Source organism: Canis lupus, chromosome 9 (genome assembly GCF_011100685.1).
Source record: "Canis lupus familiaris isolate Mischka breed German Shepherd chromosome 9, alternate assembly UU_Cfam_GSD_1.0, whole genome shotgun sequence".
Taxonomy (NCBI): Eukaryota; Metazoa; Chordata; class Mammalia; order Carnivora; family Canidae; genus Canis; species Canis lupus.
In genome coordinates, this window is record NC_049230.1 from 35,506,762 (window position 1) to 35,520,860 (window position 14,099).

The 14,099-nt window shown below is 34.7% G+C and overlaps 1 protein-coding gene across 11 annotated transcripts in view; it reads right to left on the bottom strand.

Moving 5' to 3' along the window:
• The window catches only part of BCAS3 (BCAS3 microtubule associated cell migration factor), a 591,905-nt gene that overhangs the window by 287,462 nt on the left and 290,344 nt on the right, over positions 1 to 14,099 (bottom strand). For all 11 annotated transcript variants that reach the window (XR_005364629.1, XM_038547981.1, XM_038547978.1 and 8 more), the window contains one exon: positions 12,107 to 12,207. Coding sequence is in view for 10 of the 11 variants with exons in the window: in XM_038547981.1 (XP_038403909.1) it covers positions 12,107 to 12,207 (101 nt within the window). In the remaining variant the exon portion in view is untranslated. The remainder of the gene's footprint in view (positions 1 to 12,106; positions 12,208 to 14,099) is intronic.

A 14,099-nucleotide genomic window follows, 5' to 3' on the forward strand; every position in this document is an offset into this window, starting at 1 on the left:
ATTCCCCCTAAATTCCCATTTAGTCATTTGTTAGCAATTAAGCTTACTGATGGAAGTGATGGCACATCAAACCACAAGCTCCTGCCAATATCAACCCATTACATTATCGCAGGTAAGCAGACACAGATCATTCTGTTCTAGCTCCTTATTTTTGAAGAAAAGGGCAGATACCCCTGTTCCCTCCATCCTATATTTCCACTACCCAAATGACAAAAGGCACACTCAAGGATATTAGTATCTGAATATATGAACCTTAAACTAGGTGCGATAGAATAAATGACATCAGAAACAGAGGTACTCATAGACTAGAGGCTTTATGGCCTATAGATTATTTCTCTTTATCAGAATCAATGTCTTATCCTAGTCAAATCCGCCAATCCAATGGTAATAAATAGTGACAGTTCAATGGAAAAGAATGTATAGAGACATTTAAAAATACAAAACAGTCCTTTATACAAACTTTCCTTTTGCTTCACTTCAATTTTAAGGACAATGAAGACAGGAAAGTGGACTGACCATGTAAACTATTTTTTCCCCAAATGGTAAATGCTAAAACAAATGACAGAAATGCCAAGATTTACTTCAGAATGGAGCATATAAGTCATTAGGTGGTAACAGAAAGGACTTCCAATGTTGAAACATCTCGAGGGTAAATCAGCAATGACAGAAAAACCCAATGAACTATTCCATAGATGTGAAGCTCTATGTAAAGATTTGCATATCAATAAGAATTATGTCTCCCACAGACACAAAAAGGAAGAAGGGAAAAGGGTAATCTTTTTTTTTAAAGATTTTATTTATTTATTCATGAGAGACACACAGGGAGAAGCAGAGAGACATAGGCAGAGGGAGAAGCAGGCTCCCTGTGGGAAGCCCAATGCAGGACTCGATCCCAAGACCCCAGGATCATGACCTGAGCCAAAGGCAGACGCTCAACCACTGAGCCAGCCAGGCGTCCTCGAAAAGGGTAATCTAATCCAAACTTTTCAATCCATCATTTATAAAGTTTGCAGATTGCTGATGGTGCTTTCAATTGAACTATTCAGCATCTTTTCATTGAAGAAAGGGTATTTAATTTCCCCAAGTTATACAACACATATAAGACTAAATTCGGGGTTAAATTATCTTAAACTTATAGTCTCTGGAAGAAAAACAGCATTCACTTCACTAAAATTATCTCTCTATGGAAGGACATGTTAGTTGATAAAATTAAGTATAAATAAGAGAAATAATCAAATATAATTCAACCTGAAGTGGTTTCTTAACTACCTCAGATATTCAGATCTGGATAGAGCAGTATGACACACCCAATGACCAACAATGGACTATAAATACTCTTTAAATAAGTCCTACATTACAAGTTTCCTCTACAAGAGAAAAATATTTCTTTCTTCTCCTTCCACCCTACCCACTCTTGGGCAAATATTTATTATGGACAATGCAAGGAAATATTGTTGAGTACCTCCATCATACTTGGTACATACCACAATAGCGATGCAATCCAGGATGTTAAGTTAAATCTAATGTGACATTCGAAAGAGAACAGCTCAGAAAAGTGCTGCATATTTAATTGCTTTTCCAGGGCACTGACAATGACCATGGTAGATAAGACCAATAATATTTTCCCTTTTTAATCAATACTTTCAAAATATATCACCATTGTATTGTAAAACCAAAAAAAAAAAAAAAAACAACAGAATAGTAAAGTATTTTCAAATACTTTACTCTAAACTCAAAAGTGTGACTTTACAAGGAAAAATATTTGCTATTTCTATTCTCATGGTTATAGCTGGTAGGACAGCAGTACACAATTCAGTTGGGAATCAGGATCTCTAAAATCTAACCTTAAATATACTGTTGACTTGTGATTTTCATACTTCTATATGTAAGATAAATCTCAACACTAGCTTTAGGTACATCTACTTGATTATATACAAAGACTAAAATAAAAGCATTAGAGAAGTCTAAGAGATTAGTAAAGCAATAACATTTTTAAAAGCAGATATACCAATAGAGAGCCCAGCTACTCAAAAGAAACTCAGAACTGACTTAGTTCTCTTCAGCATAATAAAAACTAAGATTTTTGTCAAAGCAACACTAATACTTTAAAATTAGGTTCTGGTTGGAGTTTTTATTTATTTTTTTTATTTTTTTATTTTTTTTATTTTTTATTTATTTATTTATTTTTTTTGGAGTTTTTAGATTAAGAAAATAATCTGATTAATACTGCCTCCTTACATGTCATGCTGTCTAGGGTACCATGATGGAACCTTATCACTTCTTTTTATGCTCTCTGGGATATGATTATTTCATAGAAAGTGTATTTGAATTACCAATTACATACCAAAACAACTCAGAAGGGAGCTGAAATCTGTAAAAACACATGGAAGTTTGGGGGTTATTTTTTTAAAGCCTACTGAATACTACCAGGATATATATCACGTGCACCAAAACAGAAGCCACTCTGCAATCACCAATTCTCTGTCCTACTCTAGGCAACACAGTTCTCTTAATATTGCAATGAATGGCATAACCTATTGCCCAAGTCACCCTTTCCTCCTCACTTTTCTTCAGTCATCTCACGCAGTCCCAAATCCTATAGATGCAACCTCCTCAGCCATGTCTCTTCATCTCTATTAATAACTTCTTCCTTCTTTGAATTTCTATTACCAATTAATTCAAGCTACTAGCATAGTATGTATCACAATGTGTTATATGGATACTCACATATATGTTTCTTATTTGTATTTATGATAGAGAGAGAAGTAAAAAGAGCCAAAAGTAAAACTGCAGAACTGGTGAAATGCAAGATTAAGATAATACATAGGATTAAAGCACCTTAAGTTTAAAAAATAATTATGATCCTACATTTCCACTACCAGCCATATAAGAGAGACTAGATTTACATTATCTCCTAAAATAACTAAATTAGGCCTAAGCAAAAGGCTATTTTGAACCCTCCATAATAAAGCTTAAGAATAAGCATTGAAAGAATCAAATTTATTCCAAGTAATATGAATGCATCCTAGGAATAAAGAACAATTCACCACTTCACAACATGAAACTGAAAATGCCCAGCATCCTACCAAAAATCATTAGGGACATAAAGAAGCAGGAAAACACAACCCAGACCTAGGAGAAAAATCAATCAATAGAAAAACCTCCAAGAAACATCATAGTGGTAAAAGTAATTAGAACATAGGGATTCTAAAACAGCTATTATAAAATAAATGTTCCATATGTTCAAACACATACATGGCAAGGAAAGAAATGAAAGATATAAAAAAGATCCAAATATGACTTCTAGAGATGAAAAACATGATATCTAAAATGAAAAAAACACGTTGAACAAAACCAACAGATGATTAGGCAGAGTAGAGTAGAAGACTTGATTTATTTAAGTATGTAGAAATATAAATTATACAAAATCAGAGAGAGAAAATAATTTTAAAAACTGAACAGAAATTCAGTAAGCTAGGAAAATATCAGATGGTCAACATACATACAATTGGAGTCACAAAAGGAGAGAGGAAGATTTGAACAAATAACTGCATAAAAATGTTCAAATTTCATGAAAACTATAAATTCACAAATCCAAGAATCCTACAAACTGCAAGCAGAAGAAAACCACCCCATGACATTATGCTTTAATTGATTTTTTGTTTTTCTATATTATTTCTATTTTTTCTATTGTTTATATGTTTTCTATTTCACTGATTTCCACTCCGATCTCTATCCTTTCCTTTCTTTTGGTTTAATATGCTCTTCTTTTTCTAGTGTCTGAATGTGGAAGCTGAGGCCATTGCTTTCAGAACATTAGGCACTATTTAGTCCTATAAAATTGCTCTTGAATACTGAGACAGTACTATCCCACATGTTTTTCTATTTTTCTTTAAAGTTTGTATTTTGAAATGATTATAAATTCATGAAACAGGGATCCCTGGGTGGCGCAGCGGTTTGGCGCCTGCCTTTGGCCCAGGGCGCGATCTTGGAGACCCGGGATCAAATCCCATGTCGGGCTCCCGGTGCATGGAGCCTGCTTCTCCCTCTCCCTCTGCCTGTGTCTCTGCCTCTCTCTCTCTCTGTGACTATCATAAATAAATTAAAAAATTAAAAAAAAAAAAGATTCATGAAACATTGCAAAATAGTATAATGCAGTCTTGTATAGCCTTAACCTAGTTTCAGAACCAGGAAATCATCACTGGTACAATCCACAGACTTTATTCATCAGTTTTATATATACAATTTTACATATATTCATTTTGTATGAGGGTATGTGCATTGTTTGTGTGCTTGTATAGAGTTCTATCCAATTTCGTCACATGTTTATTTGTGGAACCTCTAATACAATCAAGATACAGAGCTATGTCATCACCACAAAGATCTACCTAACCCTTCATAGTCACAGCCAACCCTTCCCTTCTAATTCTGTCTCTAAGCCCTGGTTAACACTAATCTGTTATTCATCTCTATAATTTTGTCATTTTGAGAATGTTAAATAAATGGAACCCTTTCTTCTCATGGTACTTTTAAGACTTATCATAAGCAAACTTTTGAGATTGGCTTTTTCACTTGGCAAAATATTTTCGAGACTCATCCAATTTGTTCCACATATTTATACTTCAATCCACTTTTTTTTTCCTGAATAGTATTCTAAGATATGGATCTGTTCTGTTGTCATTTTCATTCAGTTCAAAATAATTTCTAATTTCCCTTTTGATTTCCTCTGTGAACCATGTATTATTTAAAAGTATGTTGTTTAGTTTCCAAATATTTGTGGATTTTCCAGGGATCTGTTATTCATTTCTTATTTAATTCTACTGTGGTCAGAGAATATATACTTTGAATGACTTGAAAGCTTTTCAATTATTCAGAATTGTTTGATGGCCCACAAGATGGCCTATCCTGGTCACTGTTTGCTGTACACTTGAAAAGAATGTGTATCCTCCTTTGTTGGGTAGGATATTCCATAAAGTCTGATATTAATGTAACTCAGGGTTTAAGTATGTTTCACCTAAGAAGCAATATAGTTGGGGCTTTTTATCCAATTTGACAATCTTTGATTTTTTTATTAGGATGTTTAGACCATTTATAACTAATGTGAGTACTGATATGCTCAGGGTTACATCTTGCTTGTTTCCCTTTTATTTTCTTTCTTGGTCTAGGTTTCATTATATACATCACATACATTTCATTATACATATCACAGTTTACCTTCAAGTGATGTGATACCACTCACATATATTTTAAAAACCTTTTAATAGTTCCATTTCCCATACTCCTGGACTTAACACTACTGTTGTCATACATTATATACACACACACACAAAATATATACATATACACACACATATGTGTGTATATACATCCATGTGTATTTTAAAGACTTCAATACATAGATACTGTTTTTGCATTAACAGTAAGTTTTATTTTATTTATTTATTTATTTACTTATTTATTTATTTTGGAGAGAGAGAGAGAGGGAAAGTGGAAGGGAGTGGGAGGGTGTGGGAGGGGGGAGAGAGAGAGAGAGAGAGACAATGAATGTTGGAGAGAGGCAGAGAGAGAGGGAGAAAATCTTAAGCAGACTCCATAGCCAGCTGGGAGCCCTATGTGGGGCTCGATCCCATGACCCTGAGATCATGACCTGAACCAAAACCAAAAGTCAGCTGCTTAACCCACTGAGCCACCCAGGTGCCCCAACAGTAAATTTTATTTTATAGAGACATAAACCATTACCCAAACCCCCCACATACTGTATATATTAACCATTTTCAGTCTTCTTTATTCCTTTCCATCTGGTATTCTTTTTCTTCTGCTTCAAGGACTTAACATGCCATATAAAGCACATCTACTGCTAATCATTTAAAAAAAATTTTGTATATCTGAAAAAAAGTTCTCTCAATTTTTTTTGGGGGGGGGACATAGAATTCTAGATTAATAGTTGCTTCCTTTCAGTACTTAAATCTGTCATTCTTACCATTTTTGCCTTGGGGTGTGTGTGTGTGTGTGTGTGTGTGTATATATATATATATATATATATATATATATATATATATATATTTTACTTCTAGCTGCTTTTAAGATTTTTCTCTTTTTAAATAATTTTCAGCAATTTGATTATAATGTACTTTGGTACGGTTTTCTTCAAGTTTCTTGTGCTCAAGACTTATTCAACTTCATGGATCTGTGAGTTAATAGTTGGCATCAGATTTGGACGTTTTCTGGCTATTTCTCTTGTCATACCACCCCCTTCCCTCTATCAGGGACTCTGATTTCAAGTATAGGTTATCCCACAGCTCAGTGAAGCTATTTCAAATATTATACTGGTTTCTTCTGTGTTTCACTTTGGAAAATTTCTCTTAGTTTATGTCAAGTTCACTAACATTTTCTTCATCAATTTCTAGTTTATCCTCAATCTTATCCAGTGCAGCTTTCATATTTAGGCTTTCTTATTTAGAACTTTGATTTGAATCTTTCAAATTTCCCATGTCTCCACTTAACTTTTCAAATACATGAAATACAGTTACAATAACCGTTTTAGAGTCACTATTTCTGACCCTGTGTGAGCTCTAGGCTCTGTGCCCTCTAGGACTCTCTGATGGTTCTTTCCTTGGCTTCCAGCAGTTTCCTACAAGCACCAGTACTGGGCTGAATACTTGAGGAGGACCCTCTGCACATCTTCAGAGTTCACATTCTATGCAGATCCATTCTCTCTGATGGCCTATCCAGCAAATTCTAGGTTAGGAGTTAACAAATAGTAAAATAGAGCTTGTGGATCATGATTACTCAAATCTGTGGTTATAATTTTAAAGCAGCCATAGACAATATATAAATGAAATGGTGTGGTTGTTGGAGTAAAACTTCATTTACAATAATAGTTCATAATAGTTTGCTGATAGATGCTCTTCCATGGTCTTACTGGACTGCTCCATTCCCCTTGTATTCATTCCACTTGGAAACCCACCCCCCTCCATTGCAGCACAGCCCACAAACTCTTTCAGAGCAATAAATGGAGACAGTGGTAAGGTTTGCCTCATTTGTTTCTGATGTCCCGGGAATCAATGTCCTTCATTCCCTGCTGTTAGTAAAACAGTTGTTTTATATATTCTCTTTTTTGTTGTTATTTCAGGCGGAATGGTAAATCTCAAATGAAGCCTCAAGAAATACCCAATAAAGAACATTATTTTCACACACAAAAGATTCTAAATCCAACTGAAATATATAGATCTGAAACATATAGGTTTTAACCATCTTTTGTGTTTTTCATTCCTTTTCATAATGGTGTCAAAGCTTCTCCCCACCTTTCCTATAATGCTTTTAAAGGTAGAAGAAAACAATTATATCCCCAGTAAAACAGAGAGGTTCTATGGATTCTGATCACCTTTCTATTGTGTATCAAAGCTATGTTTCTGCTGAATGATCTCTTGTTATCATTTAACAAAAAAAAAAAAAAAAAAAAAAAAAACCTCAATAAGCTTAGAAAGGAACTTCTCACATACCCAGGGATCACCTCAGAAAGAAGTTCAAAGTCTGACCTTCCCCCAACAAAGCTAATGTTAGCAACATAAAAATAATGCTGATGCCAAATTACCTGAAAGAAAAGGAGGAAATGTGATTTTCCCCCTAAATAAAACTTTCACCAAATGCCTGGGTGGCTCAGCAATTGAGCATCTGCCTTTGGCTCAGAGCATGATCCTGGATTCCCGAGATTGAGTTCCACATCGGGCTCCTTGCATGGAGCCTGCTTCTCCTCCCTCTACCTGTGTCTCTGCCTCTCTTCCTGTGTCTCTCCTGAATAAATAAATAAAATCTTTAAAAAAGAAAAAAACACAAAGCTTTCCCAAGTCAACTCAGTAAGCTCTATCTTTAATTTACAATTTGGGAAACTCTGAAGCAGACTAAAGAAAAAGTTATTGTCTATTTTGAGATGATATTCAAAGCCAGATGATATTTGTTAGTCTCTTCTAATGTTTATCTTTGTTTCTGGCACAGAAAATACTGAAATAAAGGGCCTATTTTAGAAAAGGTAATTACAGTATGTAATTTTTTTCAAAGGAAAAAATAGTGTTAACACAAAAATTACTAATCTCCTCTGCTATAATCTTTTTATACACTATTCCTGAGAGTTCTTATGACCAAAGCAAAATTTTTTTTTGATACTAGATTCTTGACTTTTACCTTTACTGAGCTATACAGATTAGATTACCATCTACGCATTCACTTTATACATTTAAATCAATCTACTCAAACTGCATGAATTTGCTGATACTGGACTCCTGTTTTACTTACTCAAAATGGCAATTTCCTATAGTTCAACCCAATAATGAGGAAGACATCTCTGCCTCCACAGAATGCTCCAAGGAGCATTCTGTTACAATTCGATATCTGATAGATCAAAATTCCTTAATTTTCTATCATTCCCATTCAATTAATATAGGTGAGAAAGGGGACTACAGTTAAGAACACAAAATCTGGGGTACCTAGGTGGCTCAGTTGGTTAAGAATCCTACTCTTGATTCTAGTTCAGGTCATGATTTCAGGGTCATGAGATCATAGCCTCATCTGAGGCTCCCTGCTAGGTATGGAGCCTGCTTTAAATTTTCTGTCTCCTTCTCCCACTGCCCCTTCTTCCTCTGCCCCTCATGCTCTCTAAAAAAGAAAAGAAAAATTAAAAATGTAAATTTAAAAAACCTCACAAAATTTGGAGTTTCTACTTCCTTCACTTTAAAGTTAGGTGAGAAGTCTTTAGTGGTTCAGACAGGTTTCTCTTCCCTTCCCCCATCAGTCACCCTTTTGCCACATTTGCAGAGCTCTGTTTATCAACTAGCAGTGTATTTATTATGATTACAGGCTGGAAGGGGAGTGGGGATTCCTTGCTAAACATCCTGCTCTCCTACTCTCTTCTCCCTGAGACAAAGTCTCTTTCCCATTTCCATTTACATCATGCTTTGTCTACTATTATTAAAATTTCCGGAGTTTGTACAAGTCTACTTCATTTGATCCACAGATCCAAATACAACCAAAAAAAAAAAAAAAACAATGCTTGCGACCTCTGACAAGTTTGCATTAGAGTTTTACTCCAAATGGTTATACCTGAAAATACTTTCAGTAATATATTTATCAATTCTTTAAGCAGAGAAATAAGAGGTGATTTTCAATATAATTAAATCAAAAAGCTTCCCAGCATCAAGTATGGTATACTTTTGTTTTAAGAGGTCACATCTTTTCAAATGGTTTCAGTAAGAAGAACTGGAGAGAAAGCAAGAAGGTAATAAGATTGTCTTCTTAATGAGGGTCTAACTTGCATAAAGGACTCAACAGATGGGCAGGTAAAAACATTCTCTCTAAACTGGCTCCAGCATTGCTTTTACCAATTGTATTTCAAGCTTTTATTTCTCTGACGCAGATGTCCATCTTTTGCATATTTAATTGCTTCAGTCCCGTAATATATGGCATGTCCAAGACTCCCAATCAAATAGTCTTTCTTTATGTAAGAAAACAGGGACTTCAAAATCAGGCTAATTCTGTGTCTCTACCATCAATGTAAAGAAGTAATGTAATAATTATTACAAAATTACCTACTTCTTAGGTGTTTTTTTTTTTAAACTATTAAATTATCTCAGTGACATTTCACAAAATGAAAGAAAACAAATATATTACATCCATCACTTACATAGTAGATACTACAACATGACGAGATCACATAGTCAGAATAGGTATTCCATTATTAAGTCTCTGAAGTCTATTATTTGAAAATCAATACTTTTGAGATAAGAAAAAAGATGTAGAATAATACTTAAACTGTTTTACAGGGAGTTTTTTCTTTTTTTTTTTAGTTTAAATGTAAGTTATTTAACAATATACTATATTATTAGTTTGGGTTCTTTTTTTACAGTTACATAACTTTAGCATCCCTTCATTGACTGTAACAATACCGTTATAAAGAGCAAGTATTGCTATTAATATTTTATATTTATCAAATTATTGAGAGGTGATTTGGAAAGGGAACTCAGACCTTTTTATCCTTGTCCTAATGCTAGCTAGTCCACTTGGAATGGTCTAACTTGAAACATATTTATATGACATATTTTAATTAGAAACCATAGAATCATCAGTGACTCCTTTCTTTCAAATTATCTCTAATTCCTTTCTATTCCATCTCTGCAACATCTCACAGGTTTGCCCTGTCTCCTCTGTAATACAGACTTCATTAAAGCCCTCTCATCTTTCCCTAGGATCATCAAGTGTCCACACCCCTCCCCTGATACCACTCCCCTCCTTTGAACCTACCATTACAACAACACTACCAGAATGATCTTTCTAAAATGAAGTTCTGATGGTGTCACTCCAATGCCTGAAAACATTTGGTGGCTTGCTACTGCCTAGAGGGGTGATTCTTTTTTTTTTTTTTTTTTTTTAGAGGGGTGATTCTTAAACTGTGCACCTGGGGACCTCTGTAATTCTAAAAATTAGAGAAAGGTGTTTAGAGTTGCTAAAATCAAGTAATGCCAATCAGCTTAATTTGCTGGAACACAAATATTAAGGGACAGAGCTGCATTTCATTTTTGCCTCTTTGTCTTATATATCTGGGATTTGCTATTGTTTGCCTACTGAACACAATAAATCACAAGATATCAAAATAACAAAACAAAGCAAACCAAAATTAATTCTGATTCAACTCTACTTAACAACTAGTTATTTTCATCCGCGTTGAGAGGTACGGGGAAAGCATTCTTATGATTTTAATTTGATATTATATAAATGTCATTTTTTTCTAATTCAAATGATAAGAATTAAATATATGCTTTAATAACCTAGAACCAGGGGGCACCTGGGTAGCTTGATGGTTGGGCATCTGCCTTCGGCTCAGGTCGTGATCCTGGGGTCCTGGGATTGAGTCCTATATCTGGCTCCCTAGTGGGAGCCTGCTTCTCCCTTTGCCTATGTCTCTGCCTCTCTCTGTGTGTCTCTCATAAAAAAAAGAAAAAAAAAAAAACAAAAAAAACAAAAAAACTAAAACCTAACTTTTACTGCTTCTTGAACCCAAAACGACTTACATATACCCCACTATAAGGGCTTTAGCAACTAAAGTTTTGCACTCATAGTTCATTTTACTTTTTTATTAAATGCTCAAATTAGTGAACTGAGAACAGAAGCAACATGCTATTCATGTTTAAATCACAAGTGCCTGACACATAGAAGTCACTCAGTAAATACATGCTGGAGAATCAATTTTATAAGAAAACAAGACTGCCAACTATGAGTTACAATTATGAAGTTTCAGAAATTTCAAGCAAAGTCAGTAAATTTTGTTTCAAGTATATGTAACATATTATAAACATAAAATAAAATAGTTTTAGAACTATTTTACTTCATGCTGCATAAAACAGCCAGGCAAGATAGTAAGTTCAATACAACAAAACTCCATTAAAAGCATGTCAATGTTGATTTTTAAGAAGTTTCTTAAAAACATACAGCACTCACAGCCTTCAAGTTAAATTAAGGATCCAGCCAATCCTACAAAATTAAATTATAATTGTAAAGAATTTTTAATTCTATGATCATAAACTGGATAATAAATATTAAATTGTCTTTCCATGCCTCCCCTACAAAATAAGCTGTTTCTAGCTCAGTGTCATGTTCTCCTCAGGGTTTAGATATGAAAGTAAACACCCAATGGAGTTGCAATCATTACTTCATTGTTCCAAATAAAATCTACAAAAAGAAAAACTTGCTGATACTTTTCACAGTGAAATGTGCTTATTCTTTTTCAAGATACCAAGTTTTATGAAGTTTATTATATCCTAGTATCCTCATTTAAAAAACAAAAACTTTCGAGACCACCAGATATACCCTCATGAACTTACATAATTGCAGGAGTATATCTCATGGCCAAGGAATATGAACAGCCAGACGCATACTTAATATGCACTAAGGCTTCTGGTTTACATTCATATTACATATCTTACTTGCCTCAATCTGATTATTTATGGCCTATGGCCTCTGGATCCATGGTGATATGCACGGCTGCGTTAAAAGTCAGCATTTTAAGAGGAAATCTCAAAACACTGTATAGAAGGTAAAAACAATGAGAACTACTTACAGCCAGCAAGCAGGAACTGATAATACTGGACTGCATCTGCAGCGAGGAGCAGAGGGTGGTTTGCATTAAATGGTGGTTGCAATTCATTCCATTGAGGAGTTCTAAGGAAATGGCAGAAGAATATTAATATTTAAGCTTAATAGATGGGATGTAAATCACTATTACTGTCACCACTTATAGACACTGATACTAAACTCACACTATCTTTGTAATCATTAAAGTGAACTTGTTGGGAGTGTTGAAACCTGAAATATGAGGCCATTTGCTTAAAAAGAATAAAAAGGTGGCAGTGAGTCATACGATTACATAGAGCTGATATTAAACAGCAGAAGACCTTCCAAGAGGATAGACAACACATTCAAAGCACTACATGGAGAGGAAGTGTGGAATTCACATGTCATGACTAAGTAGCTCTAATTTTACCTACTTTTGGACAACTGTTGGAGCTCGCTATTCTCAGAATGTGCTTATTTTAAAATAAAATAAAGCAGGGAAAAGTGGTTTAAAAAAACCCCACACAGTTAAATGAATGGCTGACTTATAATAGACCTAATTAGTATCTGAGTTCCAAAATAAGCCATTTATTTCAACAATGATGGTGCAGTAATTTTAATTAGATCTGCCTGCTCCTAAATAGCTTGATAAATAAGATATTGATCAGATCAATCTAGACTAGTAAAGTAGTAGTAAAGAATGCTGGAGCCTCCAAAAATCAATATAAGAATATTTTAAAATGTCAAAAGGAGAGGGATCATTTTAATATCCATTTTTGTCTCTTTCCTTCCATACTTGTCAGGATGAATTTTTTCCTGCCTCTTCTGTACCACTGTACACTGTATCAAACAGGTTTTATTCCAGAATTTAATTTCTCCTTCTTTATACTTGCTTATAAAGATTCTAATGATCATGTACTTTTGAGAAGGTCTCTGATTCTTAAAAACATTTCTACAATGTTTAGCCATCATATATTGGGGAATCATCTTAAAGGAAATCTTTTAACCTATTTATATTAGTTTCCAGTCCCCTTAATGGCCATTCCAATGTACTTTTTATTTTCAGTAAACATGAGACTGGAAATAGAGGAAGCACTAAAGCTCTATATGTGGGATAGAAAAAAAACCCAAGTTCTAGAAAATGTAATACAAAGATGCAAGGACAAAGTAGTTCAAAAGGAGGCATATGGCAACTGAAAACATATGATCACACAAAAATACAAAGATGCAAGGACAAAGTAATTCAAAAGGAGGCATATGGCAACTGAAAAAATGATCACACAAAAATTTGTACATGAATGTTCTTAGGATAATCATGACAGCTAAAAAGTGGAAATGGGGATCCCTGGGTGGCGAAGCGATTTGGCGCCTGCCTTTGGCCCAGGGCGCGATCCTGGAGACCCGGGATCGAATCCCACGTCGGGCTCCCGGTGCATGGAGCCTGCTTCTCCCTCTGCCTGTGTCTCTGCCTCTCTCTCTCTCTCTCTGTGACTATCATAAATAATAAATAAAAATTAAAAAAAATAAAAAGTGGAAATGTCATCAGCTGGATAAATGAAATGGATAAACAAATAGACACAAAATGTGGTATATTCATGCAGTGGACTATTATTTGGCCAAAAAAAAAGAATGAAGTTCGGATACATGTTATAACATGGATGGACCTTGAAAACATTACGCTAAATGAAGAAAGTCAGATGCAAAAGGTCACATTTTGCATGATTCCACTTATACAGAATGTTCTTAGTAGCAAATCCAAAAAGAAAGTAAATTGTGCGGGATCCCTGGGTGACGCAGCGGTTTGGTGCCTGCCTTTGGCCCAGGGATCCAATCCTGGATACCCGGGATCGAATCCCACATTGGGCTCCCGGTGCATGGAGCCTGCTTCTCCCTCTGCCTGTGTCTCTGCCTCTCTCTCTCTCTCTCTCTCTCTCTCTCTGTGACTATCATAAATAAATAAAAATTTTAAAAAATATTAAAAAAAAAGAAAGTAAATTGTG